Source organism: Melospiza georgiana, chromosome 1, assembly GCF_028018845.1.
Source record: "Melospiza georgiana isolate bMelGeo1 chromosome 1, bMelGeo1.pri, whole genome shotgun sequence".
NCBI lineage: Eukaryota > Metazoa > Chordata > Aves > Passeriformes > Passerellidae > Melospiza > Melospiza georgiana.
In genome coordinates, this window is record NC_080430.1 from 104,393,341 (window position 1) to 104,406,424 (window position 13,084).

Below are 13,084 nucleotides of genomic sequence, written 5' to 3' on the forward strand. Positions count from 1 at the left end.
GGGTGTGTGCTTGTCTCAAACACTCCTAAATAAATAAAACAAACCCTGGCGTTTTCCAATTCCACAAATGAAAGCGGTATGCCAATTCATATAAAATCCCTTACTAGCCTAGATTTATGGAGGCAATTCTAACGACAATTCTTGATGTAAAAATAAATAAAACACACCTCATGAACTTTAAATGTGGTCTTCAATCCATGTGCTTTTCTGTTGCCGTAAACAGCAGGTACTAATGTAATGGGAACACACAAGCTTCCATTTCACATTTTCACCCTTTAAGGTTTTAAACAGATGTTAACTTTAGCTGTCTTTTGATTTTGTTCATTTGCCAACACAAGGTCTGTGATGCTCACACACCTAACCCCAAAAGCCTTCTCTCCCTTTTAGAAAGTTGCTTGCAAAGGTTTTCCCCTGAGCTAGGAGCTAGGACAGAGTCAAGATGACATCTCTCAGACACGGTAAAAAGGGCATCAGCTGCACAGTGCCTCAAAATTATTACTGGGACAACAATTTATCTGACATAACTGAGAAATTACTTCAGTATCAAGCTGTCTCTGCAGAAGTTAAAAAGAAAAAGCTTAAGTGATGTGTTATGTAAAATGCTTATATTAAAGTGTTGAATGCAGAGCTTTGTAAAATAATCTTCATCTACTCTGCAGAATTCAGAAAAGGTAACATTAAAGAAAAAAGGCTATAGCTATTTTCAGTCATTAACACAAAAACTACCCCACTGAGAATTATGGTTCCTGGAAATGTCCATAACTGCCTCTATCTCCTAAACACAGGACAGTATTTAACCATGTTTTTGAGTTTCCAGGGAAAACTGAAGCTAGAGGTGGTGACAGGCGGCTGCTATAGATTTTCTCTAAATTGTTTTGGGGTTCTTAGTTATCACTTTCCTTTCTTTTAATGTTTTGTAAATGGAAATTCAGCAGATTTCTGAACCATGTGGAAAAAAAAAAAGAAAAAAGAAATTGCAACTAGTCTGGCTATGAAGATCCTCATCCATGTCACAGTCAAACGCCAGAGCACAGAGTTGAACCTGGATCTCCCACATCTATGTGGGAGCTCTGATCACTAAGCAACTATTACAACAGGAACTTAAAAAAAATTGTATAAATATAGATATACACACACACATATGTCTTCTTCATGCTGCCCTCCAGGGGTGTGGTTCATGTGAGGCAATGCCATCCCAACACAGAACCAGGAAAGTCTCCAGGGTCAGAAAGCTCCAAAGAGGGAAAAGAGTTCCTTGGTTAAGATTTTATGACATATCTTAAAATAGTTGAGGAAAAAGAAAAACTATAGAAAAACTATGAACTTCTAAATTAATCATCAGAACACTCCTGTTCCTGAATTACACTGATTGACAGAAACGTAACAGCAATTATAATATGCTTTATAGTCCCAACAGGTGTGCAAACAGTGTGAAACACCTTGAAACAAAAATATTTTCTTTCAAGTTTCTGCCACACCTTTGAGCACACTATGAGCAGGCTGCACATTTGTTAGGAAATGCTGGACTTCTCACAGTGAATGAGAAGGGTGGAAGATGGAAGAAGTAACAATAAAATTTTTCTAACAAAACATATCTAAATCATGTAAGAAGAATGAGCAATTGTACTAAAGTAAGCAGCTACAGAGGAAACAGTAAGGTCTGCTGTGACAATTGACTTTCATGTTTGTTTTCAACTGCTCACCAAACTGTTTGCTAGAACAGTAAAGAGCCATGAAGGTAAAAAAAAATCTGAAGTGAGACAAACAGAAGTTTCCATGTAGATAGAGAACAATGTGAATCCCTTTAGGAAACCTTCACCTCTCCTTGAGATACAACCTGGAAACACTCTTTTTGTCAGAAACTATGAGAAACTATGCTCAGACATTCTACCCTCAAAATCTATGTAGACTTGGTAACCAATACTTGAAGATGTGCATATAGCTGACCACTTTTTGGTCACAAACTACTGCATCAGTCACAGCAGCATGACTAAGCACCAGCTGCCAAAATAAGGATTTGGCCATAGAGGGAAAGAAAAACACAACCCCTCCCTGCCACCACCTCTGCATCAAGTACACCATGAAAAATGCAAAGGTCTGCTAATGGGTAGTAACTCACCAACTTTGAGACAGGGGCATGCAAACTAGCACACAGATTACAGACATCCACACAAGTATGTAACTGCACATATCAGGGGTGGAAGTTATTTACTCAGGCTAATGTATATTCACCAGGGAAAAAAAACAACACTTGAACAGCCACTCAATTTACCTGTAACAATCCACAAGCAAATCTTAAGTATTAGGTTACTGATCCACTCTTTATCCACCTGAAAGTACACAGAAACTCCTGTAATATGCTCCTCAATCTTATGTTAGAATCTTATCAGCACAAATAAACTGTTCTTTCACCTAATGAGCCTAAATTTATGCGCTACAGAATTAAAACAAAGGTCCACTGACAAAAGTATTCTATTCACTACATTATTTATAAATAGTCTAAACCAGATTTTATTTTAGTTTGGGATAAAAGATGTGACAGGATTCAAGATAATAAAGCATGAGCTTTCTGAAAACTTCCCTAAAATAACCATGCCTTAAACAAAAAAACCCAAGCAACAAAACAACAAACAAGCAAAAAATCCCCCAAAAATATGTGTGATGGAAAAAAAAATCTGCTCTAAAACAGGCATGTGATGCTCTATTTCATTCTCCTAGAAAATGAAGAGCTGAAGTGATAAAAGAGGTAATTAGCTGTTAGTTATTCCAGAGCAAAAACACATTTCTAGTGATTAACAAAAAATGCTGTAAGAGATATTTATAATGGCTTAACAGTGAAGAAGATTAGAAAGACAAAAAAACAGGGGGGAGTAATAAAAAAGCTAATCCACCCCACAAAAATCTCACTCTAAACAAAAATTATTTTTCTAAATTAGGGTGGATTACACATTGGGGGTGGGGAGGAGAAAAACAAACAGTCATAAGTGAAATGTTGGGTTTACACCATTTTGCAGAAAAAAATTAAAGATTCATTAACATCATTACATTTAATCATATGTGTAAAGATAATCAACTATTGCTATGTAAAGCTGTCAGAAGGCATATCTGAGCCTTGAATACACATTATTAAAAACAAATGTGTTGAAAACTAAGATAATAAAAATAAGAAAACATGAATAATTATAAATTCATTCCTGTTTTCAACAAGTAATTCAGTTACCATTTAGACTTCAGAGTATTTTTTTTACATCGTCTCTTCTAGTAACATTCATCTCTTCCATGCTTCCAGCAAATGCTACTCCTTCTTTCCCACCATTCCCCCTCAGGACATATAAAGTCTAACCTGTTTTCAGAACTCCTTTCTGCTAATATTGCCATGGTTTTGTCTGAACAACTGTCTTTATTTTTTTTTTCTCCTACCATTGCTCCTTACATGGCAAAGGGTCACTGTTGAGTCAGACACTTCTGGCTGAGACACTTCTTTCCTATTCTCTGCAGCATGGGTATGCATCAGAGGCATAAATACACAATTTTTACTGTTATTACTCTCAAAAATCTGGGCACAAATATGTCTTTCTTTCATTTTTAAAGCATATGTGGCACCTTACCCTCTGTATCTCCTCACAGCATTAATGGAAGCCACATGGCTTGAAAACCAACACAACACTTCCTTATGCCAAAAGGAAACAGAATTCCACAGACAGCAACATCATCTCCATAGATAATTATTCTGAATGTATTAGAAAAGTTCTTAACAGGTTGTGAGGAGACATGTACTTCCTCAAAACTTAAAGGTTTATCTTAACCATCTTGATTGATTCTTAAAGATTATCAGATCTCTGCAGCAATAGTTCTTGCATTTAAAACACTAGGAAAGTACTGACAATTTCTCTGTAGTTTCATGCATTTTATTATGTATTTTTGTCATATTAGAGCATTCATACATCTTTCTGTTGAATACTAACACTGATACTGAAATCGGTCTTTTTACATGCAATTAAAAGTTCATTTGTATTGTAATCAAACTGATGCAAACAAGCCACCAATGGATTAAAACTCTCTAGGTCACAAAAATCCATCATCTGTTTTCACACCTCCCCACCTCCAAACACACCTACATTCTCACAATGCCTAGCTTACAGCCCTTTCTCTTCCTATGCTTAGAAAAATGGATTTAGAGATGCAGCTACACCTAGTGATCAGCAGCAGATCACAGCAGGCAGAACGCTGGAAGACATGACAAAATGATTCAGAGAGAAGTATCTGAATACATTGAGGTGAACAGACTGACATAGGAAAATTTATTGCTACTTTTTTTTGTTTCTAAATACATGATCATATGTTCCAAATTGGTTTCAGTGTCTCAAATCATGTTTTAACATATAACATTACACATCAGTAATAAGAGAATTGGAAGTTATCAACAAAATAAAATGAAATTAAATGAAATAAGGAGAAGACTCTCAATTTTTCTTAAAGAAAATGAGCAGCTAATTCAGCTGCATTCACACAATAACAGTTTGTTCCTGGGAAAATTTTCAAAACTAATACCTCCTTCCACAAGAGTCATAATTGTAGCTGAAAGGTTTGTAATTGCATGTCACTTCCTGGGGAAACATCTTCAGAATTTAGTGACATAGCACAGAAATAAGAGTTTGACAGTGATACTAACAAGCTTTAAACACTAGAGATATCCCTCTCAAAAAGCCTTTCCTGTAGCATAAAGTTGCAACACGCGAAACGCAGGATCAGTTCACCGATCCTGACCCCACAACATCACTGGACTTAGTTCCATCAAGTCTACACTTATTATCTTCCCCCCAGCTGAATCCAGTGAGGCACACACAAGGGGTTGTCTCAGCAGGAAGGTGCAGAACTGGCCTGGCCACCAGGAACTCGCCTGGTTGCCATTTTCACTGACCGCGGCAGGGTGTGGGTGAGCGTTTATTAGAAATAAACCATCCCCACATCGCCAGGTCAGACTCAAGTGACATTAGCGCGGTGGAGTCCAGAAGCTTGCCCACTCTACCCTAATGTGTTCTGTGATTTGCATGAGGATTAGGTCTCTCTAGCTGCCAATCTAGCAACTTATGTGAGCACTGAAGATATTATTATTTCATACATTATATGTGCTTATATTGTTTCAGAACACTAAGTTGTTTTCCTCATGAATTCTGACAATTGCTAACTCATGAGACCAAATGAACACCATAGCATTTTTTTCACCCAGTGTTACTACATCCCTGCAGTAATTTTTAAGATTCATTTTTAATTTCTGATGATCTTTCATTACTATCTTTTGAAACCAGAACAGCTAAATAAAATAAATTTTAAAAAAACATACACACCACAGTTTCTTTTTTGATGAACTGTGCCACTTCCAAAGCCCTGACTCATTTCTACCTGAAGCATTCTAAAGCACATCTCAGTTGACATGGGAAGACAAACTTTACTTCATTTGTTATAACTGCAAAAAGTTTTTAAAAAAACCCCAAAAACTAAAAACAACATCACACTTAAAAGCAGATTTTTCAAAATGCTTCCATTCATTTGCTGGAGTATTTTAAATAAGAATAATCTTAGATGTAAAACAGAAATCAATTCATTCACCTATTCACCTAACAGCTATAATAGCAGCAGCAAAAATCTCTGAACAGTGGGAAGTTTTGTTTGAGAACCTTCCACCACAGCTCTCACTGTTTAGTGAGGCCAAGTCCATGCTGTGACCTGTGGCTGGAATAGTTTTGTAGCTGAGCTGACAAACTGCATCAGCCACTAATAAAGCTGCATCTCCACTGGCATTTGTTACTTCCCTTAGAAGATGCAGGAGTACAGACTTGATGGATGTGTGGAGAGAAAGAAAAGCAGGTGGAATAAACAACGCAAACAAAAGCAGAATTTGCTAAAGTGAGATATAACTACACTTGGAGGTCTTTGTTGCTGAAGTGATCAGAACAGCTAACACAGACTTTCAAACAGAGATCCTGAATACTCTGAGAAATCTCTTTAAACACAGCTAATTATATCAGAAACTTATTTTCTAGGCATTGCCAGGAGCTTCATTTCAGCTAGGATAGGGCCTATGAAGACTTAACCTATATTCTTTCTTTTCTCTGCAGTCACCAAACATCAACGTGATCACAGTAAGTTTCAACTTCAGCATGTCAAACTTCTTCCTTACATCACTTTTCTGGAAAATATGATCCTTCTTTTTAAAGTGCCTACACCCAAAAATGAACAGATGAGTCTAAGGCACAACATCTATTCAGAATGCAAGGTTTTGTATTCTTAATCCATTAAACAGCTTGAGAATTACTATTCTTTACGTAAAGCCTTTACTACTCACTAGGAAAAATAATTTTCAAATTTTGTACAGCACTTTTCCTTCTTTTCTTCTCTTCATAATTGCCGCTAGTCCTGGTTCATAACAAAGGGACTCCCACAAGTATTTTTAATCAGCCTGTCCATCCCTCTCACTGCAGCAAGACTCATTCGTTCTCAGAGAAAAACTAAAACTTTTTAAACCAGTGCCACAAAAAGAGCGTTGATATACAACCTTGGTGCTTTTCACAGCAAAAGTGAATGTAACAGACTAATAATAGCCCTCCCTCTGTACGAGTCAGGCTATAACCAAGAAACACCAATTTCAGAATCCAGGCTGTGTGCACATTTACATCTACCTGAATAAGAATGTCTTCATAAAAACACAGTTTCCAAGTTCTATTACACATTTCCTTGCTTTCAATTTCAGCTCCCCATTTTTGTATTTGACAGAACTCATCCCATCCAGACTCTTAATTTTATGGAGACCAAATATTTATGTTTACAATGTCTCTTTTAACTTTCCCCATCTCTACGTTTGACCTAAATCCCTTACAGGAGTGAATTGCTGTCTCTAGCCTGAATAATCTACCAAGCAGGTGGACGAAGGAAGATGGTGGAATCAAGTGGCATTTTCTATGACTGAACACCACTTTTCAGGAACTTTAGTAATATTAACATTCAGTCTTCACAGGAGACTGACATAATAACATTTTGCTAAAATTATAAACAAAACCAGCTAAATTAGGTGTGCTATCGTTTCTCAGAAAGAAACTAAAAAATAGTTAAATAACCCAAAACTAATCTTGCAGAGTCCAGCTACTTTTAAAAACTTTGGATAAGTAGTACTGTCCATTTAAGACAATGTTTTCAGTAGCATCTCTTAAACTCAAATTCTTGAGATCATTTACTTCTTGAACTGATGAATCCAGAATTTTAAAATCTTTAGTTAAGGACTCAGAGAAAATCTCATTGTTATTAACTGTTAAGCTGCTTTCAAAAGATTACTTGAAAGCTCCCAGGCCTTAAAAAGCCAAGATCTGATCTTTCAGTAAGATTATTTTCTAAATAAGAAATTAAAATAAGACAATTGCTGAAGACAACACTAGAACCAATCTTTGTGAAACAAATCAGTCAGTTTAGAAAAGGGTACAAAAAAAAATAGAACTATAAATGCCACAGGCACTCAATCCACACACTGCTATTCTATGCTTAGAGCATGTGTGGAGTTGGTTTTGTTTCTTTTCTCTTTGTTTGTTTTTAAACTTTTCATAGGTTAGTCATGTAACTCCGTTCTGCAATAAGGGACAACTATTACAAAAGATAACTACCCTACTCAAGGATGGATTTTTCTGTCATTTAATTTCTATGACGCTGATCCATCAAGGTTTTAACAAAAGAAACAGCATTATTTTTCCCCCAAGCAAAAATTATACCCAGACACAGGCTTCGCGTGGTAAAGCACAAAAATGGAAATTTCATCAATTTTGTTCCAAGTGCCGAGAACCAACACTAGAAAGAAAAAATTCTGCACATGCGTCTTCACAAATAATCTTTACCTTCAGTACTTAACATACACATACATAAAAACACATGGGGAGAAAACTGGGCAGATTCTGCATCCCTTGCCATCTCACTGTAAAGAGAAATCTCTGAGTACTTCAGATGGTGTGGAACTGCACCCTTGGAATAACTGTACACACAAGTCACTGGTGAATTGTTCACGGTTTATAGCACTGCTCTCTCCACAGCATGTCAGGTAAATGAATACAACAGATACAAATCAAACAGTAATGTGGGATTGTTCTTCAGCAACACGAACAGCACTTCAGTGCTGATCCCAGTACAGTATCAGCACATTGCATGCACAAGCCACTTAAATATCCAGAAGAAGAGATAGCCCCAGCTTAACTTTAAACAAAAAGTTAGACAGTTCACACAGGTCAGCAGTGAGTTACAGATTTATCTTAATAAACCAAGTGCTCCCATTGAAGTCTGGACACTAGACTGCCAACATTAATGAGCTGTAGAGCGAATATAACTGAGTCCAGTTTTGTAATTCGCTGCAGAGCATACCCTCCTTCTAACGGGAATTTGGAAAATATTTCATCACTGTTCCATATCACCTTGGAACACAACGTTTTTCTACTTGGAGATCTTCTGTCTCATCTACAGTAAAAATGCTCCCAAGAAGCTAGGGGAAATGCAGCTACATATACAAGAGGTCTGTGGAATCAAACATAAAACCAGAAATTTAATTTTTTTTAATAAGTTCTATATTAGACCACCAACTCCCAGCCATAAAACTTGGTTTAGCTACAGTGCTCCATAGACGCAACACGTAATGTGCAAAATATAAACTATTCTGCAGCCTGAGCAACAAGGAGTCAGAAGGATTGCTTCCCACCAGATCAAAGCACACTTCGCACGAACTGAGGACCAGATGTCTTCAATTTAACGTGCTTTCAGTTGCACTAACTTCATGTTAGGAACAAAACACACCAAAAAAGAATTCTGAAGTTACTCTTTGCAGGAAGAACTATTTCACAATCCAAAATTCTGTCTAAAATTACGGGTTTCTCCAACATATAAATAAGACAGGGGTGCAGGCAGGGGACTCGAGACCGAAATAACCATCTGCAGGTCTGGGGCTTCGGGGAACAGAGGCACGCCGCCACTGATGGGGCACCTCGGGGGCTGCTCCTGGCTGTGGGTGCCGGCACCCATCGGACGCGGGCAGTTCCTGCCCTGCCCTCTCGGGTGCCGCTCTGGGGGCTGCACAGAGCCCGGGGCCAGGGCTTTCCCCCGGTGTCTCACAGCCGCACCTCCGGGCAGCGCCAGGGCGGGGAGCGGCGGGGGCCCGTGCCCAGGCACCGGCGGGCGGGCAGAGCCGCGGGGCCCGCGGGCAGCCCCCAAGGCCTCCTCCTTCCCCCGTGGCCAGCCGCGGCGGCGGGCGGAGCGCCGGGCACCGGCTCACCTCGCCCCGCCGCCTCCCGTGCCGGGGCAGCGGGAAACTTTCGGGAAGTCAGCGGCGGAAAGACGCCGGAGCGAGCCCGAGTCCCGCCCGTCCCTCCAGCCCTGCCCTAGGGCTGTCCGAGCCCCACCAGCCTCTTGACCTTCGTGTCACGGGCTCAGGGGCGCCAGCGGAGCGGCATCCCGGCACCGCTGCTCCTCGGGACACTTTTTCACCCCATCGACGCAGCGGTTCAGGAGTGTCAGACCCGTCAGGGGGATGGGGATGGGGGGAAAAAAAGAAAAAAAGAAAAAAAAAGTATACAGAAAAAACAAAAAACCTAAACCAAACCCCCACCACCTCCGAAGTGCCCGCGCTCCCCCCTGCCCCTCCGCCGCCTGGCTCCCGGGGAGGCTGCCCGGCCCCGGGCTGGCGAGCCGACTCCTTACCTGTGAACGTCTGCGCTCCCGCTGCCAGCAAAAGTCCGGCCAAAGTAACCAGGCAAGTTCCAACTTTCCCCATATTTCCAGCCCTTCCTGCTCCGAATCCAGCAAAGTGCCAAAGTGTTTGCCAAAGTAGGAGGCGCCCCTCTCGCCCCCCTCCAGTCCAGTGGGGCAGGCGAGGAGGGGGCAGCCGGACTCCCGCACTTGGTGCCCCGCGGGCTGTTCTTCCCTCCTCGCCCTCTCTCCGCTCTTACGGGCAGGGAAGAGGGTGCGAAGTGGCCGGCGGCCACCCACCCGTCTGCCTTCCTCCGGCCGCGCCGCTGTCCCGGGGGCCGTGCGGGCGCCGCTCGCCTCCCCCGGTGCCCGGGGGGGCACCCTTAATCGCGGAGCCTCCTCGGCCGGCGCTGCCGCTAGTCCCGGCTCAGCTCGGCTCCCTGACTGACTCGCGGTCCCCCCCGGCGGGCGGGCGGGCTGAAGGGAGCGGGGAAAGTCACGCCCAGCCGCCGGCGCCGCCGCTCTCCCCCGCTAGAGGGCGAGGCGGCCGGGCCCCGCCGCCGACAGCAGCTTGGGGGCGGCTGCCGCCTGTGGCGGCGAAGAGCTCGGGTCTTCTTCCCGCCCCGCTGCCCCGAGCGCGACTCGGCTGAGGAGGTCGTGGCTCCGTGCCAGACAGGACGATGTCGAAAGTTCGCGCACAGCGCGGGGGGAAAAGAAGAAGGAGGCAAAAGAAAAAAAAAAAAATCTAAGCTAGGCGTCTCGGTAACTTTGCCGCGGGCCGGCCCCTGCCAGAGCCGCAGGCGCTGAAGTTGTGGCCGGCGCTGGTCCCTGCCCCGCCGCGACGGGGCCCCGCCGGAGCGAGCGGTGCGGCCCCAGGGGAGCGGTCTCGCCCCCGCCCCGCCGCTCTGGCGCTGCTCCGAGCACCGGGACAGGGAAGGGGAAGCGCAGGAGAGGGGCAGAGCGCCGGCTTTCCATAAGCGCTTCGGTTTGTTTGTATAGGCGGTCTGGAGCCTGTCGGAAGAACTAGTTGGAGGCCACCGCTCAGCCTTCCACGGGAACCGCAAGCGTGAGAGCCCTGCCCGCACGGCGAGCGGCTGATACCGAGAGGAAATTGAGATGTAAATGGGTTCTCCGGGCTGGCGAGGAGCGGCACTGTCGTGTACATTAATTGCTTCGCATTGGCGTGCTGCTCATAAAACTTAATCTCCTCGCCTAGCCCTCGGTAAGAGCCACCCTTCGCCCCTCCGGAGCGCTTCGGGAAGGGATCTCTGGAGAGCGCCCAGCCCGGCCCCCGGTTCAAGACACGGGCGCAGCTCTTAGTCCTGCGGGTGAAGGATAACGTCAGGAATTAGCAGGGTTAGAGAGGGAGTGATGGAAATAAAATCACATTAAAATGGCAATTATCTCTCCTCATTTGCAGCGTGTGACTTCTGGCATTTATCTCCGCGTCACGTATGAAATACAGCTGCACGACAGCCGTCCTCCCGCTGGGGCTCCGGCTCCCGGTGTCCATGGCACTGCAAGGATGTGTTTGCTGGTTTTAAAACAGTTTTAAAACTAAAGCGGAGTTCTAGAGGTGGAAATATTTTTGTTGGTTCTCGCTTTCAAAGAAAGGTTTTCCTTTCAAGTGCAACTGTGGCCAAATTTAAAGCCTTGTTTATTCCGTGTGGGTTACTAAAACGATAAAAGCAAGAATTTGGATAATGCTGGTTTTAAGAGCTTGAGCTCAGGTTCTAGGTTCTGATTTTTCTCCAGCACAGCTCCTCTGTTTTCCATCGTGCTTTTCCATGTGGTTAGCCGGCTTCGCTGCCGCTTTCCATGGAACTCCAAACTGCACCCATCCCCCGCACGGCCGTGCGAGCTCCGGCATATTTAGGGATTTGTGCGTATTCTGAACTGTTTCTACACACAACACATGAAGTCCGAGCTTGGGCACACAGCTGTATCGTTTGCAGTGATCGCCCGACCGTGCTGTTTTCGGAGCGCTGCTCTGTTATGGTTTGGGCGGTGCGTCTGCGACCCGGTGCGTGTCCCTTGGCGAGGGGACGCGAACTTCGGGGTGTGCGGGGCGACGGCAGCTGCTCCGGAGGTAACGCGAGGGGGCAGAATAGCATTAGTTGTGGTGTTTCCTGACGTCAGACTCCTCTTTGCAATAGCAACTATTCCCTGAGTTCATTGTTTGCCCAGAACTTCAGTCTTCTCCCGCCCTCCCCCAAAAAAGACGTTGCCTTAATTCCCCGAAGTCTTGGTAATCTATGGATGTTTTACAATAAAAATTCTTTTTTTTTTTAATTTTTTTTTATGCCTACATAATTTAAGTAATTTCTGTTTTCTTTAAAAGCTGCAGTTATAGCTTCCAAAAATTAGAAAGTATAGCTGATCTAGAAGGTGTTACCTTTGTAACACAAAACTTAAATCTCAAGAAGTGTCATAAGTAATTTAACTTGCAACGAAATAAACTTTAAAATTTGTCTGCTGGTATATCTGCCACTAAAAATCCACTAGAAATGAGCAGTTACACCAGTGTTTATGCTAAGGATGACCTCTCCGGGTTCTGAATTTCCGGAGGCACATGAAATCATATCTCTGATCAGCCATGCAGTGTGGCAAAGTATGGTGTTCAGACATGTAATAGCAGCTCTCCACCCTGTCTTTGTTATGGGGAATTGGAAAAATCCATGCCTGTATCCACAGCTATCTGATGCTAGTTTAGAGAAGATGAGATAGAGAGTTGCCGAGTTCTGAGGATTACAGAAGAGCATTATAAGAGTGTTTGGTCACAGTCACACTGGAAGTGAGGCTAAAGTGCTTGACCTTCAAAGACACAACCAGTCTGCTTTAATTACAGCAAATCTAAGAAACAGCTGAGCTCCAGGGAATTGCTAAACCCACAAGAACAATAGAAAACACAGGTCATGCGTGGCTGATTGGGAATGGTGAGCTGTGTTGCACTGTGTTCAGTACTGGAGCGTGCATAAAAACTTTCCAGAAGCCGTACTAAAAGAACTGGAGCAGCAGGAAAAGACTAGACAAAACCCACAGGTTCACTGGTGGTTTGGTTCCAATAATGCATTCAAGAAAGTTCATTAAAGGCTAAGCTGTGGCTGCAGAGGGGATTGGAAGCATCTGCATGGGAAAAAAAAAAAATAAAGTACTTTGCTGATTGTTTTTCACTGACAAACAGATACTTTAGATACCTCTCATCTGTTCCTGAACTGGATCACCTCAAAGAAATACCTGTTTACAGTTACCTATATAGGCATACTTCAGCTGAAGAACACAGGAGTTCCCAGTTATCACAAATAAAATTATTCCTGCTGAAAGGAGTCAAAGAACAAGACAGTAAGACATGTAGAATAAGAAGAAAATCTGG

The 13,084-nt window shown here is 43.0% G+C and overlaps 1 protein-coding gene across 1 annotated transcript in view; it reads right to left on the reverse strand.

Annotated features, from left to right (window-relative positions):
• Positions 1–10,128, reverse strand: part of PTPRM (protein tyrosine phosphatase receptor type M) — a 441,589-nt gene extending 431,461 nt beyond the window's left edge. Inside the window, exon 1 of the mRNA XM_058023915.1 lies at positions 9,724–10,128. Within this exon, the coding sequence (XP_057879898.1) occupies positions 9,724–9,796 (73 nt within the window). The 5' untranslated portion in view covers positions 9,797–10,128. The remainder of the gene's footprint in view (positions 1–9,723) is intronic.
• Between the last annotated feature and the right edge of the window lie 2,956 nt (positions 10,129–13,084).